We start from the raw sequence: 12,800 nt of genomic DNA on the forward strand, positions 1-12,800 counted from the left end.
GGCGGCGATGGTGGAGCAGGGGGAGGGCGGCGGCGCCATGAGCTTCCTGAAGCGCTTCCCGCCGCCCGCCGACGGCGTCCGCCACCAGCAGCCGGACACGGAGGCGCTGCTGGCGGGGCGCAGCCTGGGCGCCGGCACCCTCTACATCGCCGAGAGGTGCGGGGGACACGGGGCTGGGAGCCCTCGGAGGCTGCCCGGGACGGCCCTGAGGGGCCGGGATGGGGGTTGGGGTGAAGGGCCGCGGTGTGGGGGAGCCCTCAGGGCTCTGCGGGGCCTCCCACTGCTCCTGCTCGTTTTAAAGCGGGCAGGGCCAGGGACCCGGCTGGCATTCGGGACATTCGGGGCATTCGGGGCTGGATGGGACTTGGAGCGGTCTGGTCTAGTGGGTCTAGGTGTCCCTACCCACGGCAGGGCCTTGGAACCAGAAAGCTGTACGGTTCCTTTCCACCCAAGCCATCCTGTAAAACTCAGCGTGATGAAGAAATGTGCGCTTGCAGCCCAGAAAGCAGCTGTATCCTGGCGCCAGCTGGGCAAGAGAGGAAGTTCTGCCCCTCTGCTTTTATGAGAGCCCACCTGGAGTGCTGTATCCAGGTCTGGAATCCCCAACAGAAGAAGCATCTGGAAATCTTGGAGCAAGTCCAGCAGACAGCCCAAAGTTAATAAGGGGACTGGAACCCCTCTGCTGCAAAGACAGGCTGAGAAGGTTGGGGTTGTTCAGCCTCTTGTTCAGTTTCTCAGAAGAGAAAGTTGTGTGGAGACCTCACAGCAACTCCCAGTATCAGAAGGGGCAGGAAAACCAAAGTTCCTCTTTGACAAGAACTGTAGTGGTAGGACGAGGAATGGCTTCAAACTGAAAAAGAGCACTAGATTGGTTATTAGGAGAAAATTCTGTATTGTGAGCAGGGCGAGACTCTGGCACAGGCTGCCCAGAGAAGCTGTGGATGGATGTCCCATCCCTGGCAGTCCTGGCTGCCCCATCCCTGGCAGTGCTCAAGGCCAGGCTGGATGGGGCTCTGAGCATCCTGGTGTAGTGCAAGGTGTCCCTGCCCAAGATAGTGGCTTGGAGCTAGATGATATTTCAGGTCTCTTCCAACCCAAACCATTCTATAATTAAAACCATGGCAGCTCTCCTCTTTTGACAGAGGAGTAGACAGGACTGTTGGGTTTCTGTTGTTAATAACTACTCTGGTTCTGTCAAGTCTTTCATGTTGCATTAATCATGTGGAGACTGTTCTTACTAGGCAGAAATCAGTCTGGTTATTCTGGAAGATGTTATCTGAGCTCTTTATGGTCTCCTTTCAATTGTGCCTGCATTGTATAGCTCAAGGAGACAGGTTGATGATTAAAACAACAAAATTTTCTTTAGCCATGGAAAAGTACTCATAATATATTCTGCAGCTGCAGAGCATTGTTGGAACAAAAACATAATTTAAAAGTGCACTGAGGAGTGAATTGTCTTTTAAACACCTCAGACTAGGAGGCTTCTATGAAATGGACAATATTGTTGGAGGAGCTTTTGCCCCACCTGAGCTTGTTGTTGGTGTGTTGGAGAGGAATTCTCTGGAATTTTGATCACTGTTTTATTTAGTTTGGTTACAACTACCAGGACTTCTGTTTGTGAGGTATCTGCTCTGAGGACATGTAATGTTGAGTTTCCTTATAAGTTGCTTTCAGTAGAGTTCTGTGTGAGGCACCTACAGGCCTGCCAGCTTCCTCTCCACGAGTTTCAGGTGCATCACAGAGCTTTCACCAGAGTCACTTGTTGGGATGAACAGAAAACACCAGTGTTGGCAGGAGTGCTGTGGGAGAATGGGGCACCCAGGAGCACAGTGTGGCTCTTGATCCATGTACTGACTCTCCACCAGCAGCTGTAAACGTTGAGGACGGGACAGTTCAGGCTAGGAAATAAATTTCTTGGTCCCACTGCACTATCTCTTGCTCTCAGCCAGATTTTCCAAGGCAAGGAGTCTTCTGTGACCTTTCCATTGGTTTCATCCCACCACAAAAGCTTGTGAGTGCTGAGTTTTGCACGTGATGGAGGTCTTGCTTTCTGGCCCTGAGTATTTCTGTTCACTGTGTGACATTATTGATTACAGGCACCCAAATCTGGTTTGAGTTTGATTTCTCAGTGTCTAGAAAGATGCTGATTGATGAAGGAGGCAGCATCCTGGTGGTGACAACCTGTGCTGCCTCTTGCTGTGGTTAGGGATGGCACTGAAAGTGTGGAAAGCAGAGTCTATGGCGTGTAAGTTGTGCGTGGAGATCACAGAACTGGCTGTTTTATGACATATAGGCTATACCCACATCAGATCTAGAATCCTCTAGGAATTGTGACACTGACTTGCCTTTCAGAGTCCTCTTTGTCTTGGAAAACCACCGTTAATAGCTTGAGTTACAAATCACACTCTGGAACTTCTGGAATGATAGATATCTGCAGGGAGGAGAAAATGGGGAAGCAGGGAGGGAAATTCAGCATTTAGTGTGAATGTGATAAAGTTGTGGTGTGTGTAAGGTTCTTAACTTCACATTCTTTAGGCAAAGGTGTCTTTTACCTCAGCCATCAGTTAATGCTGTTGTAAAGTCCTGTTCAGGCAGGTCCAGGACCGTGTATGCCCACAGAATGGGCTAAGTGCCTTGTCCATAATTACTCACTTTTTGGGGTTGGTTTGCTTTTCTGCAGGCTTGAATCAGGTACTGTGGATTACTCTGGTAGTTTCTAACTTGTCTCTTCTTTTTTTCCTCCCTTGTCAGTCGCCTGTCTTGGCTGGAAAACTCTGGAGTTGGCTTCTCCTTGGATTACCCCACCATAAGTTTACATGCGGTCTCCAGGGACCTGAGCGCCTTCCCAAGGGATCACTTGTACGTCATGGTGAACGCCAAGTTCGAAGGTAAGGAGTGTTGCTTGCTGCTCCCACACAGTCCTGAGAGACAGGATTTCCTCCTCAGAAGGGAGAAATGTTGATTTTAAGTAATTGCTTTTATTTTCATTTTCCTAAGCAGAGCTTAGCATTTATTTAGAATCACTTCTTTACAGTTTTCCTCTCAGCTTGTGACTGTGTACACTGAAACTGCTGAGAATCAGTTCTCTGCCCTCCTCTTACACTGTTTTAAACAATTTAGTTCTCTGCCAGTCTCCCTGTGATTCCATCTTGAGTACACTTTTTTCTTTATTGAATTTATGTTAATGTTGCTGCCCTCTCCAGGCTCGATGAATTCCTGCTGTTTCACAGCCAGGGAACTTTTCATTCATTTTCTCCCACAGCTTGGTTAAATACAAACAAGAAAAGGCAATAGGTCATGTTACTAGGCTTTAATGAATCTTTGTAGATGGCCCACAAAGCCCATCTTTATGACCATTCTTGCTTTGATGTAGAGAAAGCAAGCTTTCTGTTTCATTGTTTGTTTGAAGATTGTATTTTTATATATATATATATATATAAATATTTTTCTTCTGGCAGACCTGTTAATATTTTAAGTGTGTCAAAAACTGCCATTGCAATTGAAGATGAAATTAGTGTTAGGTCTTGAGCAGGTCTCCTTATCCCCTTCATGCCTACTGATCATCACAGCTAAAGGTTAAAATCTGGCATTTAATTTTATTTTTTTTAATGTATCCAGAAAGTAATGACAAGACTCTGAGGGGGTGGAGATGCTTTTAAGCTATTAGTGTTCTTCATTATTTCCTTCTGTTATGTTTCTAATGTTCTCTGACAGTCTATCACTACAAATAGTAAGAGGACATTTACATACGCCTCTAGATTCTTCTTCCTCATTTTCCTTTAACTGTGCTTATTTTGACGTAAAAAGAGCCTCATCTGAAGAAAGATACTGTTTGTAGCTTTTAATTCATTCCGATTATGGCATTTGAAAATATGGATATCCTGTGAAAGCCTTTATCTAGAAATCCTTAATAGGCTGATTTTTAATGGGTATTTTTTGTGGGTATATTTTTTAGTCTATTAACTCTGCCTACAGTAACTCTTCCACAGCAGGTAGGTTTTACTTTTTAAAGTCTAGCCCTGGCCTGGAATTTTAACTGCTGAATAATGTTAAACCTTTCCACTTAGTTGGCTTCAGGAGTCTTCACTCTCAGTTTTGCAGGGTACATTGTGTTCTTCCTCTGAAAGTTTTGCATGTGCTCTCTGTGTGTTTGTGCCTTGTCCTCACCCCTTTTTTAGCAAAAGGCACTCAGAGGTTGGCTGCACTGAAAACAAAGAGCTGGACTCAGCAGTAACAAGCTGTGCCTGCGGGTGTCAGTTGGAAAAGAGCTGGGTAGCTTCCTTTTACACTTCACTTTTGGGGCAGCTGGCTGGCAGCTTCTTGGCATCTTTGTATTCTTGGTGGTGCCAGTTTGGTGTGTGATAAAAACCACTCTCTGAGGGACAGCCTCTTCTCCTGTAGAAAATAATTGTGCACTTTTGAGGCTGTCAGTGCAGTGTCCCCAGCCTGAAAGTGTGGAACTGCTGCTGTTTTTGTGGAGTTTCTATTGACAGAAAATGAAGCACCACACTGATGCTTATTTATTCATGTCCATGGTGTACTGAAGTCAGGAAGCACCGCCGTTGTCGCTGGTTCTGGGTGCACTTTTTGCTTCTGACATCTTGCTGGCTGACTGGGAATGTTGGAAATGGAGCAGAGATCCCTCTGCACATGTCAGAGTCCCCTGTGAGGGGCCACACTGGAAGCCAGCTGATTTCGTGACAGTAATGTTAAGGATCCATAAAAAAAATCCATGTGATTTAAAAAATGATAACAATTGTGAATTAGGGGGTTTTGAGCATTGTCGTTTTTAATAGGAATCAGGCAGTTTTCCTGAAATACTTGAATACATTGCGTGACGAGTATAGAAGCCTTTATTCCTTAAGTTATAAACAGAAAAGTTTTCACGTGTGTTGAAAGTGTGTTGTTGAGGCCCTCATGCATCTATGTGGGTCTTGGAGTCTCATGGGCTTTTTTGGGAGAACAGAGTGGAGGTTTTGTGCCTCTCTTCAGTTGTTTCTGATATGATTATGTGTGTGCTCCTGAAGGAATAAAGAAATGTGACCTTTTTTTTTTTTTTTCCCACAATAAACATGTTTCTTCTAAATCTTTCAATTTCTTAAAGAGGAGACAAAAGAGGCTCCCGTGACTGAAGGGGGAGAGGAGGACGACAGCGATGACGACATTGAACCGATTGCGGAATTCAGATTCGTGCCTGGCGACAAATCAGCCTGTAAGTGCAAGTGGGAATTGTGTTTTACTTTGAAGTCCTGGTTATATGTGGAGGACACTTGGGTGTAGAGTTGTAAATACCATCTGAAGGATCCTTCAGTGTCCTTCTCTAGTGACTTGATTCCCGTGCGCTGGAAAGAACAAATGAAATTGTTTTATCTGGCTTGAAAATGGACTCTTTCAAGCAGCTGCTCCTCAAGGAAAATTCCAATGCTTTAAAATAGAAACTGTTGAGTTTAAATATAGAACGTGGATAATCTCTCTTATATACATTTGCAGAGCATATATATGGGAAATGTCTTTAATTACAAATTCAATGACATTTGAGTCAGTGACAATTTCATTAGAAACATGCTAATGCCCTTACCACTGGAAAGCTGTCATATCGTGTCTGGTGTGGAACTTAGAGAGTTGGATTCCTCTCTTAGGAATCTGATGGATGAGATGCTGCAAGGATTTCTGCAGTAGGTAACCACAGACAGAATTGTCCAGAGATAAACCTTTATCATCCATGAAATAAAGCACCAGGCTGGATCTCTGAAACCTGATTTGCTTCTTACACAGCTTCTGGCTTGTTGGATGATGTTTTCAGTTGTGGTTCTGCTGAAGGGATATTCTGACTCCCTGTGATCACTCGGGGCAGGGTTTCTTGCCTGTTGCTTTGGGATGTTGCTGGAGGTTTGTGTTCCCTTGTGTTCCTGCAGTGGAAGCCATGTTCTCAGCCATGTGTGAGTGCCAGGCCCTGCACCCAGACCCGGATGACGAGGACTCGGACAACGATTACGAAGGGGACGAGTACGACGTTGAGGCCCGCGGTTGGTAACAGCTGCTTCTTTTGAAATACCTGCCAGCACTTGGATACCTGGTGTCTGTCATAACTGTTTGTTACTCATCTTGCCTAAACATCCCTTTTGTCAAGGGCACAGTACAGAAATTCATACATCTACAGAAAACTCGTAGTTTGGCTGTCACAGATGACAGGAATTCAGCAAAAGCATTGTTCTGGCTCTCCAAAGCCAGGGGCACAAAGAGCAGCCTTTGCTGTTCCCAGTGGCTGTGCTAGCCCAGGGTCAGTGCTGTGCTGCTGTGTGGTCAGTTCACATTGTTGTGTGTATTCTGTACCTGATGTAAGCAGCTTTTTAATCTCAGTCAGTTAATCTGAGCATAATTTGCCCAGCTGCTCCCCTGTTCCTCCACCTCTGTGTGTTTCTGGCTCCTATACTTAGGTCTGCTAAACATAAACTTGTTTTTGCAGAGCTAGAACAAGGTGACATCCCAAGCTTTTACACATACGAAGAGGGATTGTCACATTTAACTGCAGAGGGCCAGGCCACGCTGGAGAGGTTAGAAGGCATGTTAGCCCAGTCTGTCAGCACCCAGTACAACATGGCTGGAGTGAGAACAGAGGACTCCATAAGGGAGTTTGAAGGTAAGACATGCTTTTGTTTTACTAAGTTATACCTACTGGAGTGGGTCCAGAGGAGGTCATGAAGATGATCAGGAGTTTGGAGCACCTCTGCTATGGAAACAGGCTGAGAGAGTTTGGGTTGTTCAGCCTCTGGAGAGACCTTACTGAGGCCTTTTAGTACTTAAAGATGGGGACAGATGGGACATTTTGTAAGGCCAGTTGCTGTAGGACAAGGGGGAATGGCTTCAAACCAAAGGAGGTGAGATTCACATGATAAAAGGAGAGATTTTTTTACCATGAGGATGGTAAACCACTTGCCCGAAGAAGCTGTGGATGCCCATCCCTGGAAGTGTTCAAGACCAGGCTGGATGTGGCTTTGAGCAACCTGCTCTAGTGGGAGAAGTCCCTGCCTGTGGCTGTAAGGTCCCTTCCAATCCAAACCATTCTGTGGTTCTATGGTATGGAAGTGGTGGTTCTCCAGTTTGGAGTTCCATAAAGCAGGACATGGCAGGTGTGATGCCATGAGGGATCACCCATGTGCCTGTGGCCCTGTGGGCACCCTGTTGCCTGCTCTGGCTTGAGAGCTGCTCAGTTGAAGAGTGAGCCCTTCAGTGGTAAGAACACTTGATTCTTCCTGATATGATTTCCTGGAACAGTGGTAAAGTGGAGTTCATTTAGGATTAAAAAAGCCCTAAACTTACCAGTCTACACCAAGGTTAGGAAGCAGTTTCTACTCTAAATGAGTTGTAGTTTTTATTTGGGTTTTGATTTTGTGTGTGTGGGTGTTTTTTGTGTTTTTTTTTTTTTTTTTTTTTTTTTTTTGTTTTGTTTTGTTTTGTGTTTTTGTTTTTGTTTTTGTTTTGTTTCTGATACCCTAAATTATAACAGTTATCTTAACAGAGTTCAGGGTGAATTCTGAATCATTCAAACACACTGAAACAGATTTAGTAAAAAAAAGATTATTTTTCTGTAGGATGTTGTCTCTTAATTCTGTTGATCATTTAAGTGTGTATTTAAGGAGTAAAATATCTTTTTTGTTGGGGAAAAAACACCTGATTTCTCAGACTGTCTTTTCTGTGTGCTGTTTTCACTAGAGCAATGTATTATCAGGGGGAAGAACAGGGAAGTAGTTTGGTAGCACTGCTTCTTTTTTTTATATTTAAATTGCAGTGCTTTTTGTATGCCCTCATGTTTTTGAAAGATGTAAAATGATGCAGGAGTTGTGGATTTCTAGAAAATAATAACTAATTTGTTCTCATCTGCAGGGAGAGGTTTTAAATCTTATTTCTTTTGTCAGTTGTTTTCAGGCTTTCTTTGTTCTGCAATTCTGAATAAATTTATGTAAAGACAACCATAGGGGTGATAGACTCCTGTTTCAACAATGCCCTTTGTTTGAAAATTTAATCAGATTTCTGAATCCCAAAATTTCAGAAATGAATATAAATTGAGCAGCAAGTATGTCACATGTCTCAGAGTCATCATCATCAGTTTTGTTTACTTTCCTAATCTTATTTGCCACAGTACTGCTTCTTGGTTTGCTGCAATTATAAATATCCCCAGGGCTGCTCAGTTTCAGAGTTACTTTATTTTTTGACATTGTAGTATAGGACAAATTTTCTTTTCAATTATTGTTTCAGAACAGGATACAGCCTCTTTCTGCTATAATGAAATTATTCAAAGGAATCATGACATTTGTTACTCTTAAACTTCATTTAAAACATGAAATAGTTAAAATCTAGTGTTTAAGTCCTTTAATAAGACAGGGTGAGATGAGGTTGTAGGAAGCAGTGACATCTTTAAATGACTGACCAGCAGTGCTGGAGCAAACCCAGAAACTTGTGAGCCTCCATCAGTGTTTCTTTAGGCTGCTTTCAGAATTCCAGTGAAGGTGTTTTCTGTCCTGGCCACCTCTTGTCAGCAGAGGGCATCCTCTCTCTTTCCCGTGAAAATGTCACCCTCATCCCTTGTTGACGGAGCACGCGCTGTTTTTTCCAGATGGGATGGAGATGGACATTGCACCAGTAGTTGCCGGGCAGTTTGAAGATGCCGAAGTTGATCACTGAGGAGGACAGGTGCTGCTGTAAGTTCTGAATCCTCACATCAATGTTTGTCCGTCCTGCAAGAGCCTTCCCTCTCTGTAATTTGTGTAATGTATGTGATGCTACGGGAAGTGTTTCATGATGTCAGGATGATGATGGTGATATAGAAGAAGGAAAAGGGAGCTGTAGTTACCACAAATACAGAAAGATATTTAATGATCTGTGCCAAAATGCTATTGGCATAAACCATTACCCTGCAGAGGCAACCTGCATGGATGTGCCTGTCTGGAAGACAGGTCAGCCTTTGATTTAAGAATTGTGTGATGTCAAAGGTTCTTAGATGCTGATATATGAATGCTGGAGGCATCCCTGGAAGTTACTGTCTTTAGTATCTGTTGTTTGCCCTTAGTGTGTAGGATTTCCCATGCTGTTGCAGGGGGCAAGCCTCTTCACAGCACTGCAAGTCCAGCTCTTCCTCCATTATAAGCAGAGCAGGAACAGTTCCTGGTAAAGTTACTGAGCTGTCTGGAGGATGGGATTGCTCTCAGGAGTGAACAGCTTAGAGACAACACCCTGCTCAGGTGGATGTGGCAGTGTGATCCCTTGTCTTCCATCACCTGTGTTGCTTTTCTCCTCTTAGTAGCATTACAAGATGTGCCAGTGGCTCCCTGCTGGTGCTGAGAGGGAGAAGAAGAGCAGCTTTTTCTGGGACTGTCTGTAGAGATGCACAGGCACAGCGGGGTTGTGATGTCACCCTTGCTTCAGCAGTGCCAAGTCTGTATGTGCTGCTCAAGTGGTGCTGTGTTGTCCCAGCTCTTCTGCCCATCTCAGAAGGGAGACTGACAGCCCTTACCTTAAAGGGAGTGTCCATCTATCCCACTTGAAATGCCAGAGAGAGCAGCTGTGGAGCAGACAGCCAAAAGCTCAGGGGAGGAAGGAGGAAAGGGACACAGAAAGGAGTGTGACACACTGAAAGGAAAGGGGGGAAAAAGTTGATTAGGGATTACAATTTCACAAAGAAAGAGGCTGCAGTCCCTGAGGAGGGCTGTTGTGGAGGGGTGCTGCATACCTGCATTCCTCCTCTCTTGCTTATTTTTTTTTGCTGCTGCAATTCTGAAAGTCTCAGAGTAGCCTCGTGTTCTCTTACTGACATCCACCACTGCCACTGCTCCTAAATTGGATTTATCGTCTGGTGTAAGAGCTCAAACTTCTGTAGTTGCATTTCTACCCTGTGAAAGACTTTGCAGAACAGAGAGGAGTTCTTAAAAAAAAATCTGGATACTGGTTTTCCTGCCACTGGAAGGTCCTCCAGTTTGGTAAAGGACACACTTAAAAATCAGAGAAAAGCCTTTAGCTATAGATCAGGTTTATCTTAGTAAGTGAATGGAAATTTAGGCTCTGATGACTCCATCTCCAAGATTACTTTGGTCAATGGCTTATAAAAAAAAATCATGCTATTGAAAACTTCAAATTTGACTGCTTTATCTATTATCCTGGTTAAAATTTAACTGGATTAAGGAGACTTAGTAGCTGATAGCAGATCTCTAAGAAGCCTGAAAGTGCTGGTGGAAGTGTTGTAGACCTTCCTTCTAGAAAAGGACAAAGTAAGTACCCGGTAAGAAGTAGCGTTGGTTAGTGGAATTACTACTGTGCCTTCCGTGGTACAGTATGTGCCTGTGGGCGATGAATGCTGTGAGAGGGCACTGGAGGGGATTTCCTCCTGTGCCTCTGCTTGTGCTGATCACAGCTGAGGGGCTGATCCCTATTGGAGCTGATCAGGTGACGAGTGCAGTGTCAGGTGCTGCAGTGACATCGCTCCAGTAGCAGTTTGGGATGGCCCTTTTTAGAGTAACTACCAGCCTGAGTGTGTGAATGTAATTTAAGGAGGTTTAGGAATCTAGGATCTAAGGCAGCAATAAAGAACTGAAGGTAGAAAGTGACAAGGACAGTTTTTGGAGGTCTGTGCCAATAGCCCTGCTCAGAGGGTGGCTTGGCTCTACACTCTGTATGTAGGGGTGGAGAGGGAACGTGCTGTGATCTTGTGAGTACTCCATGGAGCAGCCTGGCCTTTTATCTCCTGAACTGCAAAATGACCTACAGGAACATCTTGTTGGTGATCCCTTCGAGAGCAATGTGCTGCCCTGCCTCCCAAACAATGCCCTTGTGTGATGCTCATGTTGCATTGCCACCCAAATGAGATGTGACAGTTTCCTGCTGAAGCTCCTGGAAGGACTTGCTGGCACTTGGTGTAGGACATTTCCAGTGTTCCTGCAATAAGTGTTGTTTTGTCTGTGGCATCACGAGGCTGCAGCAATTGTTCTGAAGCAACTGGTGTGTCTGTGTGCGGGTGCAGCAGGGTCTGCCAGGGCAGCCTGGTGTCTGCTGTGAGCACATGCTGTCCTTAGCTGACCTGAGTTAGAGCTGCTGCCAAAGGCAAAGGTGTTCAGCCCTTCTGAGAATTCATGGGCCTGTAGTCAAGTGCTGTCCTCTGACTGCAACCAGCAGATAGCTACTGCTCTGTGATGCTTAATTACCTTTTGTTTTAATGCCAGTGCTGTAAACTTGTGTGTCTTGTCTTTCAGATTCTTCTTGTGGCACTTCCAGAATAAGCTGTAAAACCGAAGGCATTGCAGTGACTATCGGGAGTTAACCTTTCTTTTAATGACCTGAGTTTAGACAGCTAGGTCTATAAATGCTTGTAGAGATGTTTAAAACAGGGCTTGACATTTGTGACCACTATTGGGGTTATTTAAAAAAAAAATAAAATAAACAAAAACAGTAAAACCTCTTGCATCTAACACTTGAATGGGGCTAATCAGGGGTCATTTCACAGAATCAAGAATGATTTGGGTTGGAACAGACCATAAAGATCATCTGGTTCCAACCCCACCTGCCATGGGCATCGATGCCATTGAGTAGATCAGGTTGCTCAGGACCTCATCCTAACCTGGATGTGAACACTTCCAGGGATGGGGCAGCCACAGTCACTCTGACCAAACTCTCTGGCCTTTTAAAGAAGCCTTTGTAGGAATTCTAGGACTTGAGAAATAAAACTGTAAGTAGAACAGAAATTTAGATTGTCCTAGAATTTTTCATATTTTTTTACTTGTCATTGACTCTGTGGCGTAGAAATGGGAACAGAAATGTTACGACTAAAAGGAAATAGGGTTGGCCAAGGATTGAAAGAAAAGCTAAATTAAAACCCCCTCAAGTGACTGGCTTTATCATTTCAGTGCTATTCCTTTCATTTCTCTGAAAGCTGAGTTTGGGTGGTAGAGGAGATGGAATAAAGTTTGTAAGGTCCGGACAAAGAGAACTGTTTTGTGTCTTTGTATTAAATGTTAACATTGTTAAATAAACTAAGATTTTTGTATCTCACAACCAGCTCACTGTTGCAATTCTCTCTCCTTTACTTCAACAAGCAGTTTGAGCCCTTGAATTTCAGAATTCTCTTCTGCAATACTCTTCAGTGAAGCCAAAGCCATTTTCATCATTTATCTGGATGTGAGGATTAAAGGGCAGAGCATTTGCAGAGTGTGCCTGTGACAGAGTTAATGAGACACATCCCAGACTTAGGAACCCAGCTTTAGATTGCCAAGATGTTGGTCCTACTGGAGCTTTTCCTGTTTCGTCTCTGTGGGGTGGTGATTTTGCCATTGGGAAATATCAGCAAATTGAGGTTGTTCCTCTCTTCCCCCAATATTGAAATGGAAGTCTGAACCAATCTTCCTCCATTTTCTTTCCCTTTGAAGTTGACCTGTGATTTTTTTGGTGGGGGAGGTGGGGGTGAGGCATTGCTGTGTTGGCATATGAACAGTTTACTTGGCCCTACACTCTGCTTACACTTTAGGATGTGATTTGGTTCCAAGGTACATGATAATTATAGCCACTCTTTGTTGAATATTCGTTAGGAATGCCAGTCAAATTAGGGATGTCTTAATAGTGCTGTGAACCACTGACAGAGCTGAATAAATGAGGTATTCAGTGTGTTATGCAACAAGACATTCTACAGGAATGTCTTTACCAGCCCCTTTGTATACATACAGACCGTATTCATGTGAGTGTGTGCATCTTTTTGTTAGGGATTCAGAGTCATAAAGGAAGATACAGAGATGATTTTTTTTGTTTGGAGAATCTTGGCA

The 12,800-nt window shown here is 44.2% G+C and overlaps 1 protein-coding gene across 1 annotated transcript; it reads left to right on the top strand.

Moving 5' to 3' along the window:
• On the top strand, positions 1-12,039 carry CLNS1A (chloride nucleotide-sensitive channel 1A). The gene is made up of 7 exons (XM_083854878.1): positions 1-156; positions 2,752-2,888; positions 5,105-5,212; positions 5,916-6,026; positions 6,467-6,640; positions 8,615-8,699; positions 11,241-12,039. Exons 1-6 carry the CDS (start codon positions 8-10, stop codon positions 8,680-8,682), a joined length of 747 nt encoding a protein of 248 aa, XP_083711004.1. The 5' UTR covers positions 1-7; the 3' UTR covers positions 8,683-8,699; positions 11,241-12,039.
• Positions 12,040-12,800: the final 761 nt, after the last annotated feature.

The sequence above is a fragment of the Zosterops lateralis genome, assembly GCF_965231275.1.
Source record: "Zosterops lateralis genome assembly, chromosome: 2".
Taxonomy (NCBI): Eukaryota; Metazoa; Chordata; class Aves; order Passeriformes; family Zosteropidae; genus Zosterops; species Zosterops lateralis.